This window comes from Aythya fuligula, chromosome Z, assembly GCF_009819795.1.
Source record: "Aythya fuligula isolate bAytFul2 chromosome Z, bAytFul2.pri, whole genome shotgun sequence".
Lineage (NCBI taxonomy): Eukaryota > Metazoa > Chordata > Aves > Anseriformes > Anatidae > Aythya > Aythya fuligula.
The window spans coordinates 42860107-42877948 of NC_045593.1; the positions used below are offsets into that span (position 1 = coordinate 42860107).

The window sequence follows — 17842 nt, forward strand, 5'->3', positions numbered from 1 at the left end:
GCCCGCCGTGGGGCTCGGCACAGCCCCGGTGCCAGCCCCGCCGCCGAACAAAGCGGGTACGCGGCCCCGTCCCGCACCCCCCCCCGCCCCGTCCCGTCCCGTCCCGCACTTACGGGGTGCCGGCTCTGCGGGAACATGGCTCCGGCCGCCGCGGGGGCTCCCTCGCAGCGCGGCTCACGCCCCGAGGGGCGGCGGGGGGGCGGCGGCGGCGCTCAGTGCCCCCGCCGCGGGGACATCCCCGGGCTTGTGTCGCTGTCGCTCCGGGGACGGGACCAGACGGGACGGGCCCGGCTCCGACGGCCGGGCGGCTCCTCGGCTGCTGGGGAAATCCAGGCAGCGGTGAGCGGCGAGCACGGGACCGTCACAGGCCGGGGGGCAGAGGGAAAGTCTCCGGGGAGGGCCGCGCTGCTCCCGGGCGCCGGCGGGGGGGACGGGGCATGGGCAGCCCGCGGGGCGCCGAGCACGGGAGGGCGGCGGGACAACGAGGAGGAGGAGGAGGAGGAGGAGGAGGAGGGAGGGGGCGAGGGGGGGTTGCGCGCAGCCGGCCCCGGCCGGAGCAGCGCCGGCAGCACATGCACGGCGCGCAGAGCCGGGAGGGGCTGCGGAGGGGGTGCCCGGGACAAAAGGGACACAAAAGCCGCCCGCCCCGTCGGATGGGGAAAAAAATAATAATAATAATTAAAAAATGATTAAAAAAAAAAAAAAAAAAGAAAATCAAAAGGCTGGAAGCGTCCTTGTCGGGGCTATCTCAGACGGGGCGCTCCTCCTCGCCACGGCTCGGCTGCAGCCTGCTGCGGGCGGCCGCGCACCGGGGCGCACATCTCAGCAGAGCCCCCCGAGGGCGGCGCATCGCAGCGGCGGCGGCGGCGGCATCCTCCTCTTCATCCTCCTCCTCCTCCTCGTCCTCCTCCTCCTCGTCCTCCTCCTCCTCCCCCCGCCCCACCGCACGGCTCCGCTCCGCTCCGCGATGGAGTTCGGGACGTCCGGGCTGGGCTGGGCCGGGCCGGGCCGGGCGGTGCTGAGCGGTGCGGGTGCGGGCGCGGGCGCGGGGCCGGGCGCGCGGCCGTGTCCGTGCGGGACGCGCCGAGCCGAGCCGAGCGGAGCCGCGCGCGCCGCTTGCATTAACACGCGGTTTCACACTCCGCCAGCTAACCAGCCGCACGGCCCCGCCCACGCCGCCGCGCGGGGCTGGGGGGGGGGCGCGCCGCCGCCGCCGCCCGCCCAATCGCCGGCGCCGGCGCCAACGTGGGGCCGTGACGCGTTGTGGGGCCGCGGGCCAATGGGGAGAGCGGCCGGCGGAGCGCCGCTCTGCCTTTCGCTGGGAAGCGTTTCTGGCGGAGCGGCGGGAGCGCTCGGCGCCGGCCAATAGGAGGGCGCGGAGCGCGCCGAGCGGCGGGGAGAGGGGAAGGTCGGTGGGAAGGAGAGCGGGGAGGCTGAGCTGTCAATCAAAGTAACGTGGGGCTGCCGGGCGGGCGGGCGGGAAGGGGAGGGGAGAAGGGAGAGGAGGGGCGGGGCGGGGCGGGGCGGCGGGGCTGCCTGCGCGCACCCTGCGCGGCGCCTGCGCGTCCCTGCGGCCGGGGCTGCCGGCTCCGCGAGGCGGGGCGGGGCGGGGCGAGCAGAGCCCGGCGGCCCGATGGCCCGGCCGCGTTCCCACGCGGGTGGTGGTCGAGCTTAGGGGTGTGGGGGCTGGTTTTTTATTATTCTTTTTTTTTTTCTTTTTCCTGGATGTTTTTCTTGTTTTTTTTTTTTTTTTTTTTTTTTCCTCTCTTTTTTTGTCTTTTTTTTTTTTTTTTTTTTTTTCCCTGCCGTTTTGCTTTTTAATTATTTTTTTTTCCTTCTTTTCGTCATTTTCCTCTCCTGGTATTTTTTTTTTCCTTTTTTCTTTTTTTTTTTTTTTTCCTGTCGTTTTGCTTTTTTTTCGCTCTTTATATTTTTCCCTTTTTTTCGTCGTTTTGCTTTTTTGTCGTTTACATTTTTGCCCTTTTTTGTCATTTCGCTTTTTTGTTGTTGTTGTTTTCATTTTTTCTTTTGTCATTTTACCTTTTCTCCTTCTTTTTTTTTCTTTTTTCTCTTTTCTTTTTTCTTTTTCTTTTTAGTTTTTCTTTTTCCTTTTCCCTTTTTATTTTCCTTTTTCTTTCTTTCCTTTTCTTTCCCTTTCTTTTCCTTTTCTTAGTTTCTTCCCCCCTCCCCTTTTTCACTTCTTTTCTATCTTTTTCCCTTTTTTTTTTTTTCCATCTCTTTTCCTTTTTTTTTGATCCTTTTACCTTCTCCGCTCCCCCTCTCCCTCTCCTCACCCACCCTGTCTCTCTCTGCTACCACAGCCACACTACACATCCCCAGGGTGCAGGTGCCCTGCCAGAGTGCGGAGGTCTCCCAGCATGCCTCCCCGAGACACTCCTGGGGACCCCCTCAGGACCAGTATATGTGCGTTTATACAGTTGTGAATATAAAAATAAATGCAAGCAAACAAGGACTTTTTTTTTTTTTTTTTTTTTTTTTTTTTAAGATGAGAGTCGAATCTCGGTGTTATTGCATTGTGTTTCCCAGGATGGGAATGCAAACTTGCCTGGCATTACACATGCATGAGTAGAGCTAAACATCTTGAGTTCTGTTCCCAGCTCTTCCCTTGGACAAGCTAACTCACAGCTCTCTTCATGGTATTAGAAAGCTTAATTAATTAATGCTTATAAAGTACTTAGATCCTCAGATGAAAGATGCCATAAAACACAAGTGTATTATTATATACTTTGTGTGTGTACCTGGTAGCTATGGAGTCTGTAATAACGTAACGCTTACCTAACTTTGGTTGTGCTGTGCTTAACCTGCTGGCACAGGTTGTTAATGAGATATTAACAGATATATCATTAAAACCACACTGTGTTTTGGAACCTAAACAAAAGTTTATATATATATATATATATATATATATATATATATATATATATATATATATAAAATTGCTCACCTACATGAAAGTCGAAATGTCTTGTAATCTTTATTTGTCATCATTAAAATGTTCAAGGCATGTTTTAACAGAAGCAGAAAAGTTCTACTTTTCTGATTTCTTTTAACAAGTGCCTTTAACCCACTTAGATTCTGAAATCAGACACTTAAGGGCATTTTGAATCTTCTTCATCATAATCAAGATAGAAGAGCTGTAAAAGCAGCAAAAGTAGCAATAGAATCTTTTTTTGTCTGATATTTAGCTAATTTATAATTCATCATCTCTGGCCAATTAGAGCACAACATTTGCCTGTTAGAAAAAATCAGGATTAATTTGGCTATAAATCTGGATTAATCCCGCAAAAAACCTTAACATCCTCACTTCACAGCAACGCAAAATAACACCACTGAGAGGTAGGCCACAATTTGGCTAAGCATATTGTAAAGAACTGTGTTTGACTCAAGGTAGTGTTTTATACGAGGTTGTTAAACCACAGTACTGTAATTACCCTACACAATTTTAATTTTGAATTGCAATAGCTGTGCTTATACCACAGTTCTGTTTTAAAAAGTACACTAAGAAGATGGTCTTTAACCCCCACCCCCAGCCCTTCTGTTATATCATCAGTTCTGATCTGCTTTTCAAAGCAATTATTTTTCACTGTAAGGATTTTAATGTAGTGTTCTTACCTCATATAGCAGAAGGCTTAATCCTTCATTGACTATGTACTCAAAATTCACGCTGAAAGCAGTTTGAGCTTTCAACAACAACAAAAGTCAACAACAACAAAAAAGTGGTATCAGGGCCCAAAATTTAGTTTGACTGTACTGAAAGAGCTTCAGATGTAGCATCTGCTCTTTAGGGAAATGATGTATTGTATGATGTTCAAATTACCATAGTGTTTGTATTTTTTCCTTCACTGTTAGCAGTACTATTTACAAGCAATATTTTTTAACTTCCCACAAACCAACACATATAATAAAAATGTTGATGATGTTGATCACCAAGAGTTTGCAGCAGGGGGCTGGGACACAATTTAGTGAATTTGTGATTTATCTCACCACTCAACTACCTATGTAGTTAGAGCACATCCGCGTAGGAAGCTATTATAAAATTCAATAGATTTTGCACTTGTAAATTTGAGACTGAGAGATCATTGGATTTTCAACCAAAAGAGAAACAGAGTACTTCACAAAATTATGTATATCTGCGTGGGGGGAGGGTGTTGTTATGTTTTTGTCTTTTTTAATGACAGGATAGGTGGAATAGAGAAAAAAATAGTATCTGATTCACACAGTGCATGTGGTATAGAAGTGAACTTCTATAAATTCAGCTGCAAGAAAAATAATTATTATGAGGGTATTCAAAACAATATAACTTTTAAAATATTTCTTTATTTATGAAGTGCAAATTATATGAGCAGGGTAAAGCAATTACATTTCTAATTATTCGCTATCTTTTGGCTAATAGCCATTGCGTACCCTCTTTGTAATTTGATTTCTTTTTAATTAGTAGCTTTCCTTGTAGGCAAGAATGTTAAAAATAAAAATAAAATTAAAAAAAAAATAAAATCAGAAGGTCATTTTACCACCTAGTCTGTATTCCCTTATTCCCTTCCCCCATTCTCTCACCCTTAAAAATTCCCCAAGCTGAACTTAAAAAAAAAAAAAAAAAAAAAAAAAGTCAGTAGCAGATCGTGCAGCAGTAAAACCTCAAATAAAATCAAATCCAAAGAATCCCTTGTGGTTTCACACAATATGGTAAAATTAGAGATTGCAGGAAACCAACAAAATTAAACTGGGAACATTTGAAGAGAAATGACCAGGCTTTATGAAAATGACACATTGACTGGGCAGTGTGTTTTTTTGTGTGTGTGTTTTTTTTTTTTTATCGACAATTTCTTTGTTGAGGCATAGATCAAAGAAACCTGCATATGTTTTCATTTTGTTCTAAGTGTAACTAGAAAATTACATCCAGATGTTTAATAGGCATTCTGTTGGTTTTTCTGCATTGATTAGATATGTTGGTACTGTTTGCTTACAAGTGTAGCCGGATCATTAGCTAATGCAAAGAAATGTTTGCAGCGAGTTGCTAATTAGGTCTTTTGGAAACTCTCCATACTCGGGAACAATTTGTACACGGGCCAGAAAAACTTGCGGTACTTGAGAAGTCGCTTTCCCTTCTGTGTCTGGGAAAAAACAGTCAGTCGCTTTCCCTAATCTTCCTTTGCCTACAGGGATTGCAGCTTGATCCCAATGGGTTGAAGTGCAAATAAATTAGGAAGAGACCACACACATGCGCGCGCGCACACACACGCACGCTCACACACACACCAATCTGTTCTTTCAGTCAAAATGTAGTTGTACGGTCTTAACAAAAAGCTAACCAAAATGGAGTGTTTAAAACTAAAATGTGATAAATTCTCAACCTTCTTGTTATCAAATACACAACATTTTTGAGCATACTTTAGAGACAGATGGGGAAGCCCTCTATGATAAATGAGTGTACTTGAATTCATTACTGTAGCACTTATAATTAAAGTAGCTCTTTCAGAACTTCACTACGTCTGCAAGGTGCTTCTAGACAAAGTGTAGGGGAGGTGTGTGCTCTGACGGCAAGGGGGGGACATAGGTGAAGATGAACTTTAATCTTCTGTGCTTTAAGTCTGAAAATGTGCCAGATATACTACCTATTTACAACATTGTCAGAGAAATTGTTTTAGACTTCGTGTCTCCAGCCTGATAACCTTCTAGGTGTAATGTTGCCTTTCAAAAGCTGCTTGGCAGTGTCAGTGACCTCCCTAACAAGGACCACCTGTCGGTCTATCACGCTCCAGCCTGGTGCAGAATGAGGTTTCCACCATGGGAAATCATAACAAAAGGGGCAATGTGTGTCCGTTCTGTACAGAAAGCAAGATCATGTGCTCATGCCCACTCCCTGGTCCTGTCATCACACACATGACTAAGTTTACTCGTGGAAATCGTCCCTCTGAAGTCAATGACAATGCTTACATGAAAAAGGATATCTCAGTCAATGAAAGATGTGTTGGACTTCATCAGATCAGGCCAGTGTTCTGTGTGTGCAGGTTGTGTGTGGCATACACATGTAAAACCTGTATGTTTGCACCAACAAGGCTTTCAAGGCATAGAAGACTGGGGCTTACACTCTTTGGGGGGATTTACCTAAAAGGAAATGGTGTTAGAGGAACTTAGTTAACTGTTCCACTTCAGTGGAGTAGTTATGGTAGATAATTTATTTTTCTTCAACTTACAAAATTGAAAAAAACTTTTCCAAGACAATTTGGTTCCCTATATATTTTCTATTTATACTGATAGTAGGATTTTTTTTTTTTTTTTCCTTAAGCTGTCTGTAACATCTTTAAAATAGTCTACAGAGCACCAAACATCTATAGACATGAATAAACTGGGGAAATATCATTGAGACAAATTGTCTAGTGGAAATGTTTCTTCCACAACAGATATTGAAATTGATGTAGGAAGTTTCATCTCAGAAATAAAAAGGCTGTTTGAGAGAGGGAGAGATGGTGCCAGGTGTGCTGGCATTTCATGGTGAGAAATGCCAAATACTTACTCCTTCAGGGATACATGAAGTCCTGCCATTTACCCTGATAATCTGTTCTCCCTCTGTACAAAAGCAGCAGTGTTGAGGAATTATTTAAGTACAGATGTGATGCAGAAACACTGTGTGAAAAATCGTGGCTCTCTGAGAGCCAATAGGAATTTGATTCAACTGGAAGTTGGCTGGGACTTGGGAGCTGTTTCTCTAATACTTCTGCCTCAATCCTTCAGAATTTGCATTCTTGTCTGCACTGAGGTTATAAACCTGCTCTCATACCAGCCTTCTACTCCAGACCTCAGCTTTCAGTCTGGTGGAGTCTAGATGAGAGCAGATTGTGCTATCCTGCTGTCTCTTCATAATGCTGATGCTGTAATGCACTGGCATGCTACTGCCGCAACATCTGCAGAGATGCTCTTCCAGCACTGGTGACATGGAGACACGAGGTCTGTTTCCAACTTTCCCCATGCTGTAAAAGTTTTGAGCTCCCATATTTTCATGGGAATTTATTTACCAATATGTCTTTTAGTATCCAATGTGAAGTGGAGATATTATGAGAAAGAAGTTACTGGACAGGGATAGTGATGAGGAGGAGATCTGGGAAGAGGGAGGGGAATTCTATAAGGACGGAATATTTCAATACGAATTTGATGCAATTGAGGGGGGGTGGAGTGGGGGGGAGGGGAGAGAGAACTTCAGGCAAGATTGCTAACAGAATTACTGTTACTCAAAGTACTCAAAGCATAAACAGAAAATCATTACATGTCTCAGCCACCCAGCACTGTCTACTTCTGCTTCTCCTCATGCTCTGAACTTGCTGCTTTTCCACTTGTTTCAATGCAAGTGTCTTGGTTTGCATCCTAGGCAGTTAATGTGTAACCACAACTGTAATCATTAATAGGGTATATTCATTCCCCAGAATAAGAAGTCTTAAATTTGGTAGTTTGACACAGCTTGGATCTATCACTAACGTGGAACAAGTGAATGCTCAAATGAAGCACCCCACCAAATAGAATTGCAGCTGCAGTTGCAAAATAAGACAAAAGTCTTGCAACTATAACGTGTAATCAATGGCGTTACCAGGTATAAAAAATGGTGTTAAAGGAGATGAAAAATAGATCTATCCCTTGCAGTTAGTCTTTAATATTACTGCATTTGAACTATCAGTAAAACCTCTACTCAAGAAAACCACATGATATGATGACACAGACAGCAGAGTAACCATGCAGTAGTAATCCTAATCCAAATATCTCCATATTTACCAGGTAGAAAATAAGATGAAGATATTAATACTAGTGGTTGAGGAAGGAGCTGCCGAAGTCAATGAAAGAACATTTTATGTATAAAAACACGCCTAATGAGTACAGTGTAGGTGTGCTGGTGTGTGCTAAATTGCTCGGGTGGGAAGGGGAGGACAGTGTGATTTGTATTGTGCTCTGGTTTTGCTGTCTGCTAATGTGCTTATGCATACTCAGGTGCTCAGCTACCATCTGGGTTCAGAAGCATTTTTACAGAAGAAAATCTTGATATCACATGACCCCCCAAGTGAAGTCCAGAAGAATGTCGATGTCCTGAAACTGGCACGGAATTGTACTGTGGGAACAGACTGTATCACATAAAAGAAATCATTACTTCATCATTCAACTTGAGATAAAATAGTTTGCAAATCCCACCAGTACAAACCATGAAAGGCAGGGAGTAAGCAGTGCAAGGTATATAGATGTGCATATTCAGCTTTTGGCATAATTATATATTAAGTGTCCTTATATATAATTATATATTAAGTGTCCACACGATCAGATAACATTTAAATGTCAGTATTTTGCTTTTGAATTACGGTATTTCACTCAAATGAGGAAATATATGATTGGTCCTCTGAAGCCAGTTCAATCTGAGAATGCATTTACCAGTACCCTTCACATCTGCAAGTGAGATGTCCTTGAAAAACTAAAACAGTATTTGGGGATTTATAGAAGCTGCTGGCTGCTTAGACCATTATTAATGAGGTCCAATGAAGCTGGGCACCTTTTCTGAAAAAAAAAAATATTGCTTCAAAACATACCAACAATATGCTTTTTTTTCCCTGTATTGTGCTTTAGGTGAGCAAAGCTAGGGAATATTCGTCTACTAAAAGGAAGACACAGGTAAGCATTTAGGGATATTTTCTAGATGCACTTTGCAAGGCATATTCTTCAGTTTTGCAGAGCATTTCAGGATATGCCATTTAATTTTCAAGTGGAAGGTACTATGTACAGTGATGGTAGACATTTTCTTACAAATCCTTTAAAAGTGCTAAGATATCTGATTCATTTCATTAACCTTGTAAAGCTTCATCCTTTTTATTATTATTATTACTTACAATGTTTTCTTGCAAGCTTAATTTTTCCTGTTTCTTATAAATTGTGATACCTCTGAATGCAGAGAGCTGTAGATGAAAGGCTATCACAATTTGCCTTTTAAGTAGATATTTTTATTTATTTACTTATTTATTTAATAAATTAATTTTTGAAATCACATACTCTAGCTTGAATTAGAGGGTTGCACAGTTTCTTTTCATATGTTATCAATTCCACTGAAAAAGCAAATAAATGTTGGGAGAGAAAAAGCTAATCATAGGTCATTGATCAACTTTAGCTCTTTCATAGGTTGAGGTAGAATCTATGGAAAGAGAAAAGGCCATCTTCTAAAAACAGGGCTCTTGCTGAACTGTCCAGATGGTGCAGACAAGGTCACACATGTTTTTAAATAATTTTTGAATATTGGTTGTTTCTATCCCTGCTAGTCAGCCAAACCACAAGACAAATTCTGAATCATCAATTGAGCAAAACTCCCACAAGCAAATTGCTCAACAAAGCCTGGCACATTTTGCCCCTGTGTTTGAAAACAATAGGAATGGGAACTGTATTTCCCAACTTACTTCTATCCCAAACTGTGAGACACCTCACAGAAGCTCACAGTAGGAGAGAAGGTCATACAAGGAAGGAGGGGTATAGCATCAAGATGGTTATCTTCTGATGGTTTGCTTTGAATGTGGGCTGCCAACTGCACAGCCATAAGCCCCATCTCCATGTGTTTGTCTCTTGAGAACTTGTTTAAATTCACAAACCGGGCTGTCCACTAGGTCATAAATCACAAGAGATATTATCAAACCATGATCTGCAAGTCTAAGTACAAGCATACCAACTCTGTAGGTATCATGTTCCACTCATTTGACAATTTGACTATTGGAAGTTAAAAATTATGTAGAGGGAAGGGAAGGGAAGGGAAGGGAAGGGAAGGGAAGGGAAGGGAAGGGAAGGGAAGGGAAGGGAAGGGAAGGGAAGGGAAGGGAAGGGAAGGGAAGGGAAGGGAAGGGAAGGGAAGGGAAGGGAAGGGAAGGGAAGGGAAGGGAAGGGAAGGGAAGGGAAGGGAAGGGAAGGGAAGGGAAGGGAAGGGAAGGGAAGGGAAGGGAAGGGAAGGGAAGGGAAGGGAAGGGAAGGGAAGGGAAGGGAAGGGAAGGGAAGGGAAGGGAAGGGAGGCATCACATCGAATTTGACTTTAGGGTTATATTTTCACAAGAATCACAGAATTGCAAGGGTTGGAATGGACCTCCAGAGATCATTGGGTCCAATTCCCCTGACAAAGCAAGTTCCCTAGAGCAGGTAGGCATCCAGACAGGCCTAGAATATGGCCAGAGAAGGAGACACCACAACATCCCTGGATGTTGCAGCCTGTTACAGTGCTCCATCACTCTCACTGTGAAGTTCTTTCTCATGTTTGTGCAGAACTTCCTGTGCTCCATCTTGTGGCCATTACCCCTTGACCTGTCCCCACAAACCACTGAAAAGAGGTTGGCGAAATCCCTCTGTCTCCCACACCTCAGTTATTTATATACATTGATGACATCCCCTCTCAGTCTTCTTTTCTCCAGGCTGAGCAGACCCAGGTGTCTCAGCCTTTCTTCATAGGGAAGATGCTCCAGGCAGCGTACCATCTTTGTGGCCCTCCACTGGACTCTTTCCAGGAGATCCCTGTCTTTTTTGTACTGGGGAGCCCAGAACTGGACACAGTACTCCAGGTGAGGACCAGGGAAGAGTAGAGGGGGAGGATCACCTCCCTTGACCTGCTGGGCATGATCCTTTCTATGCACACCAGGATCCCATTGGCCCTTTTGGCCACCAGGGCACAGTGCTGGCTCATGGTCAACCTGTCGTCCACCAGAACCCCCAGGACCTTCTCCTCAGAGCTCCTCTCCAGCAGGTTGTCCCCCAGCCTGTACTGATACATGTGGTTGTTCCTTCCCAGGTGCAGGACTCTACATTTGCTCTTGTTAAACCTCATTTGGTTTCTTCCTGCCCATCTCTCCAGCCGGGCCAGGTCTCACTGAATGGCAGCACAGCCTTCTGGCGTGTCAGCCACTCCTCCCAACTTTGTGTCATTGGCATACTTGCTGAGAGCAGACACTATTCCTTCATCAAGGTCATCAATGAAGATGTTGAACAAGACCAGACCCAGCACCAACCCCTGGGGAACACTGCTAGTCACAGGTCCCCAGCCAGACTCTGTGCCTCCAATTACCACTCTCTGAGCTCGGCCAGTCAGCCAGTTCTCAGCCTACCTTACTGTCCACTCCTCTATCCCACACTTTCTCAGCTTTGCTATCAGGATGTCATGAGAGTGACAAAAGCCTTGCTGAAGTCAAGGTCATCCACTGCTGGTGGTGTCATTATAGAAGGCAACAAGGTTGGTTGAGCATGATTTCTCCTTGTTGAATCCATGTTGACTACTCCTCATAAACTTCTTATTTTCCAGTTGCTTGGAGATGGCATTCAGAACAAGATGTTCCAACTCCAGAGACAGAGAAATACATTGGAAAAGTTTGTTAGTAAGTGTTTCTTTATAAGAACTGAGGATGTATTTAGAATATTAAAAATAGGTATTTTTTTCTTCCATACACTCAGAGGTGGATTTTCAAGGGGTAAAAACAAAAACTCATGTAACCAGATTGTTCTTCACAAGCACTATTTAAGATTCTGTTTCAAAATATATAGAATCATAGAATCATTAAGATTGGAAAAGACCACCAAGATCATCTGGTCCAACCATCCCCTTATTACCAATGTCACCCACTAAACCATGGCCCAAAGCACTGTGTCCAACCTTTCCTTAAACACCCCCACAAATGGTGACTCCATCACTTCCCTGGGCAATCTTTTCCACTGCTTGCCTACTCTTTCTAAGAAGAAATTTCTCCTAATTTCCAGCCTCCCCTGGTGTAACTTGAGGCCATTCCCTCTAGTCCTATCGCTAGTTATCTGCGAGAAGAGGTTGACCCCTCACTCCCCACAACTTCCTTTCAGTTAGCTGTAGAGAGCAATAAGGTCTCCTCTGAGCCTTCTCTTCTACAGACTGAAAACAGCTTCAAGTCCCTCAGCTATTCCTCACAGGACTTGTGTTACAGGCCCTTCACCAGCTTTGTAGCCCTTCTCTGGACATGCTCCAGGGCCTTGATGTCCTTCTTGTAAGGTCTTCTTGCCCTTGGTGTCCTTCTTGTTCAGCCCAAAGCTGAACACAGTACTCAAGGTGTGGCCTAACCAGAGCTGAGTACAAGGAGACGATCACCACCCTGGTTCTGCTGGCTACACTATTCCTGATACAAGCCTTTGGCCTTCTTGCTCACTGCCAGCTCACGTTCAGGCAAACATTGACCAATACCCCCAGACCCCTTTCCTCTGCACAGCTTTCCAGCCACTCTGCCACAGCCCTGTAGTGCTTCATGGGGTTGTTGTGGCCAAAGTTCAGGAACAGATGCTTAGCCATGTTGAACCTCATTCCACTGGCCTCTGCCTATTGGCCCATTCTGTCCAGGTCCATTTTCAGGGTCTTCCTACCCTCTAGCACATCAACACTTCCCCCCAACTTAGTGTCTTCTTCAAACTTACTGAGGGTGCACTCAATTCCCTCACACAAATTATCAATAAAGATGGGACCCAACACTGACTCCTGGGGAACACCACTGGTGACCAGTCACTGGCTGGATTTCACTCTGTTTACTGCCACTCTCTGGGCCTGGCCATCCAGCCAGTTTTTAATCCAGCAAAAAATCCCTGTCCAAGTCATGGGCTTCTCCAGGAAGGATACTATAGGACACTATGTCAAAGGCCTTGTTGAAGTCTAGTTAGATTACATCAACAGGCTTTCCCTCATCCACTAGGTGGGTCACCTGGTCATAGAAGGAGGTGAGGTTGGTCAGGCAGGACTTGCCTTTCATGAACCCATGCTGACTGGGCCTGATCCAATTGTCCCACATATGTTGTGTGATTATATTCAAGATGACCTGTTCCATCACCTATCCTGGCACCAAGGTCAGGCTGACAGACCTATAGTTCCCTGGGTCCTCCTTACAACCATTCTTCTAGATGGGCATCACATTAGCAAGTCTTCAGTCACCTGAAACCTCTCCGGATGACCATGACCACTGATAGATGACACAGTTCTATGCTCACAGCAGATATGGAAAAGGAAATTTTAAATGTAATAGGAGGCATGCTGCAATAAAACAAATACTTAAACAAAAACAACAACAAAAAGAGACCTAAACATGAGGAAGGGGAAGGGGAAGGGGAAGGGGAAGGGGAAGGGGAAGGGGAAGGGGAAGGGGAAGGGGAAGGGGAAGGGGAAGGGGAAGGGGAAGGGGAAGGGGAAGGGGAAGGGGAAGGGGAAGGGGAAGGGGAAGGGGAAGGGAATTCCTACCTTTCCACAGAATATAAGGGTAGCCAATAAGTACAGCATCAGGAGGAAAAGCTTGATTGTCTAAAATAGAGTATCATTTAAGTTGCATTTTAAATAATACAGTATGTGGTTCCCTACTCCTTGTGACATGGAGGGTATCATTCTGATACTTGGTAGCTACACAAAGGTGTAGCTGTTGGTCAAATGTCCTATGCAGGTTCTTCTGTACTACCACAATTTGCTTCTAACTCTTGAAAAGTTGTGAGTGAATAGTCAAATATGGTCGTGAAGGTGCTTCACTTCTTTTCCTTTTTCTTTTCTTTTTTTTTTTTGTTGTTTGTTTATTTGTCTGTTTTCATCAAATATTAGGTTTGATATTTTAAACACAAATTCAAAATAGAAGAACAGATGGAATTGAAAACAAATATAGAAAATGATAGCTGATGTACCCAGAGGTAGAGCAACAAACCCACTAAGAGAAGAAAGGACCCCAGGTATCAGGGATAACAGCTTTGTGCACTTATACAGCTAGATCTAATGGAGCTACAATAACTGCAAAGAGAAGGAACCACATCAGCACACATACAGATTTCATAATAGCAACCCCATTATACATAGCCAATGTATGATTTTAAGCCATGTTTTCTTTCTGATGGAGTTGCTCCCTGTCTCTGACCTAACAGAACTTGAAAACAATTTTTTTGGTAGGAATTCATAGCAATTTTGGGAATATAAACAGGTATTTCTATAGAGAGTGCATTTTTTTTCTTAAAAGCTGTCTTTTAAGAAAACATTAAAAACAAACAAACAAACAAACAAACAAAATAGATTTAGATCTAACTTTAAGCATGATATATGTTGAACTTTTTCATAAAAAACTACGCACAGTCATTCCTATATGTTTATAGGTTTGACATATTAAAGGTAATTTATTATATGATTCTCTTAATCCTGTTGTTCAGGTTCAGAATTTTTCAAAAAAGGCATCTTCCAGAATATTATTTTCATGATAACATAAAATATAAGTATTGACTCAAGTATCCCAGGTTTGTGAATGAAACTTAGTTGGAATTAGTAAGTGTTGCTTAGGTAAGAAAGAATGTTAATGCCTGTGAGTTGGTGTTCTGTGGTAGAAGTCAAATTCAGTTATCTTTCAATTTTTCAGTTCTCTATCTATCATGACACTGTTTCAAACCTCTACCAGGTGTCCTTCATTTAGAGTCTCACTTCTGAAATCCAGCATAGAGAGGGAAAGAAAAGAGCCAGTCTGTCCCCTAGGAAGCCTGACTCTTTCTAATCAGAAAAAAATATATATCTCTGTCAGTCATAAATGACATTTCTTTGGGACTGAGACACACATTTTGTATACTACTTTTAGCTGGAATTAGGAGATTGATCAACAAATGGTCACAGATTTAAATTCTCAATGACCTTGGTGGAATTTTCTGGTATTTTACTTCAATTACCTTAAATTTGCATTCCTGTCCTTCAGAAAGCAACTATTTAGGCTCTTTTATTGAAAGAAGAGACATGCATCTTGTAATATAATGGCATGGCTTCATGATAGCATTTTCATGCTATACCTCTCAATACACAATACTGGTGTTAAAAACACTTAAAATTTTAAACTCAAATATATCACTTTTCCTAAAAAGTGATACATTTCTTTTTGCTTAAAATTATCTGGTAAACTTTTCAAAAAACTTCAAAGCCCCCCTGAGTCACCTCCTGTTTGTTACATACAAGCATCATTGCTGCACATCAACACATGGAGAAATACCCACAAAGGACTTATTGGCAATGAAAAGTCACAAATTTTGTTGTGCAGTAGTCCAAAGGGAACATTACTGTTGAAAGACTTATTTCCTTTCAAGAGTTAAGTCTCTGGAAATAAATATAAATATTTATGTGTAAACATATGTTGTTCTGTATCTCTCTACAGAGTTTTTTTGAAAAAAAAAGAAGACTCACTTCTTTAAACTTGAAAAATGGCTTTGTTGTTGTTGTTATTGTTGTTATGAGAGAAGTACAAAGAAGGAACATATAGAAAGAAAAAGTAAGGTATTTATGAGGTAGCACAACATGTTTCCTTTGTAAAATACTGTATTATCTGATTTAAAAAAATGACATGCTCTTGAAACATTATAAATTTAAAGGTGTTTTATAACTTTGACAAATAGGAAATACCAACTTGTTACCATACATCACTAGATATATCTTCTATTGTGCTAATAGTCTCTCTAGACTCTAATCACCAGAGGAGGGACATTTCCATAATGTTAAGCCTCTAACAGTTAATTTTGCCTGTAAAGAACTAATATATATGGGGTCCAAGAAGACCATTAAAAATATTATAAAACCATTTACCTCAGAAGAGACTAGAAATGCATCTGGATGACACTACAAAGAATCTTTCTTCTATTAATCCATATTTGTAGGAGGCTAAGTAAGCATGCTTCCCTGTCATGGATCCCTGTGAAAACCCTGGAAGAATGTCATGGCAGCAACTGTCAACAAATGTAGCTATACAGAATAAAACATATTCTGAAAAGAGGACAAATAGGTTGCTGACCAGGCAATGTGAAGCACATGGCTTGCATTTCTATAGGTCTTGCCTGTTGCATGGAAACACTCTCTTAAGAGGACTCAGAAGGATTCACACAAGAGAGGTAGATAAATCCCAAAGACAGACTGTGGGCAGGCCTCAAAAAATAGAATGCAACATGAAAAATTCTGGTCCAACATCAAAATAAAAAGCAATGTAGAAAGTGCTCATACTGCTGAGAAATATTTGGGAGCAGCATAAAGCCACAGAGCCTGTACTTAGGCATATGACCTGGAGACAAGTAGCCTTGGTTTCTTGTGGTAGATCTGTGAGATTAGAACTGATGCCATTAGAGATCACTAAAAAAAAATCCAGTGGAACGGTATTTCATCTCAAAATGCTGATTCTGCAAAATCAAAAAAATTCCGTGAGAACATGTTGACTCTGTTGTAACGCTGAATGTACACCAGGCAGACAGGTAGCCCAGGGTTGCTGCTGGGTGGGGTAAAATGTTAACACAGCAGTTGAAGCTAGGTGAAAAACAGAATTTCCATTTTGTGGCTAAGATTCCTTGATCTATGGAGCTAAAAGTGAATCTTTCCTTTGGAAAAAAAAAAAAAAAAAAAAAAAAAAAAAGTGTGTGTTATATTTTTCCTTGGTCTGAGTATCCAACAAAATACTTCCTAAAACATTTTTTTTTTTTTTAAAAAAAAAGAAAAGAGAGAAAGAGAGAACAAAATTTATGTTCAGCTCAATCCTGATTGCTCTAAGTCAATGTTTAATAAAAACTCTGCAAAAGTCTACCAAGTAGAATTTCTTCTTTCTGAGTCTCTTATTGTACATGTACGTATCCCAGTGCAAAGAATATCAATCCATTTTCATTTGTGGATTAATCCCATGCCTGTCATAGTTAATGACAAAATATTCTATTAACTAAATTATGAGAAATCAGGGCTTTAATGAGTTAAAGCAGTGACGGTAAGTACATGTAAGATAGTTTTCAAGCCCTGAAAGATAAATTATTTAGACAAAAGTATACAAACAAACAAAAAGCACTTAAATTGAATGTATTATGGATTGAGGTTAATACATTACACATCATATATCAGTTTTAGTTTGACAAAAAAGTAAACAAAAATTTTCTAATAACCTGGTTCAGATTATTTGAACAATTAATAAATTATATTACAACATGTCTAAATGTTAAAAAAATGTTAGAAATTATATTTCACTTAAAAGAGAAATGTCACCATGCTAAACAAGCAGACACATACATACCACTGCAAAAACAGTAACATTGACTCTATTCTTGTTTAATCAGTACCTTAGATGTAAGAATCTGTTTTATTAGCTAGACTATCACATTTTATCGTTGTTTCTGAAGCATTTAACATGCTGTTTAAATAGAATATTTTATTCCAGACTTTCAGATGGAGATAACTAAGGTATAATTTATCCTATTAATCCTTTTAGTTTCCCTTGCTTACATGACTAATGATCCTGCACTGTACCTGATGTACCATATATGGCCTAATGCCAACATATGGGTCTATTGCACCCTTGTCTTCTCCAGTAAGCTTCAAGCCAACAACCAACCAACTTCTCTATATTTCCAGTCTTGGCCTTCACCTTACATGTTGTTCTGCTTTTAAAGGATGTGTGAAACTGCTTTGGAAACAAAGTGGTAATTCATGTTTACCACTGAAAGAAACAGTTACCTATCTCTGGTTTCCAGTAATCCTCTTCTATGAGTAAATACAGTTTATAAAATAACCCAGTTTTATAGAAAGTGAGCTAACTGCTGAAACCCTTTTATTAATAATACCTCTTTATCTATCTTTATATAATTTGTGTTTCCTTTTACTTCTGAGATATATATGTGTACTGGTGTGTGCCTGTGTGTATATAGATGTATATTCTGGATTGCATAAAACCAAGTGTCTAATGAGAAATGAGAGGGAGAGGAGAGGAAAGGGGAGGAGAGGAAAAGAGACAGGAGAGGGGAGAAGAGGGAAAGAGAGAAGGAGAGGAGAGGAGAGGAGAGGAGAGGAGAGGAGAGGAGAGGA

The 17842-nt window shown here is 42.1% G+C and overlaps 1 protein-coding gene across 4 annotated transcripts in view; it reads right to left on the reverse strand.

Moving 5' to 3' along the window:
• TLE1 (TLE family member 1, transcriptional corepressor) overlaps positions 1–366 on the reverse strand; it is a 76546-nt gene extending 76180 nt beyond the window's left edge. For all 4 annotated transcript variants that reach the window (XM_032205967.1, XM_032205966.1, XM_032205965.1 and 1 more), the window contains exon 1: positions 114–366. In XM_032205967.1, the coding sequence (XP_032061858.1) occupies positions 114–137 (24 nt within the window). In that variant the 5' untranslated portion in view covers positions 138–366. The remainder of the gene's footprint in view (positions 1–113) is intronic.
• Positions 367–17842: the final 17476 nt, after the last annotated feature.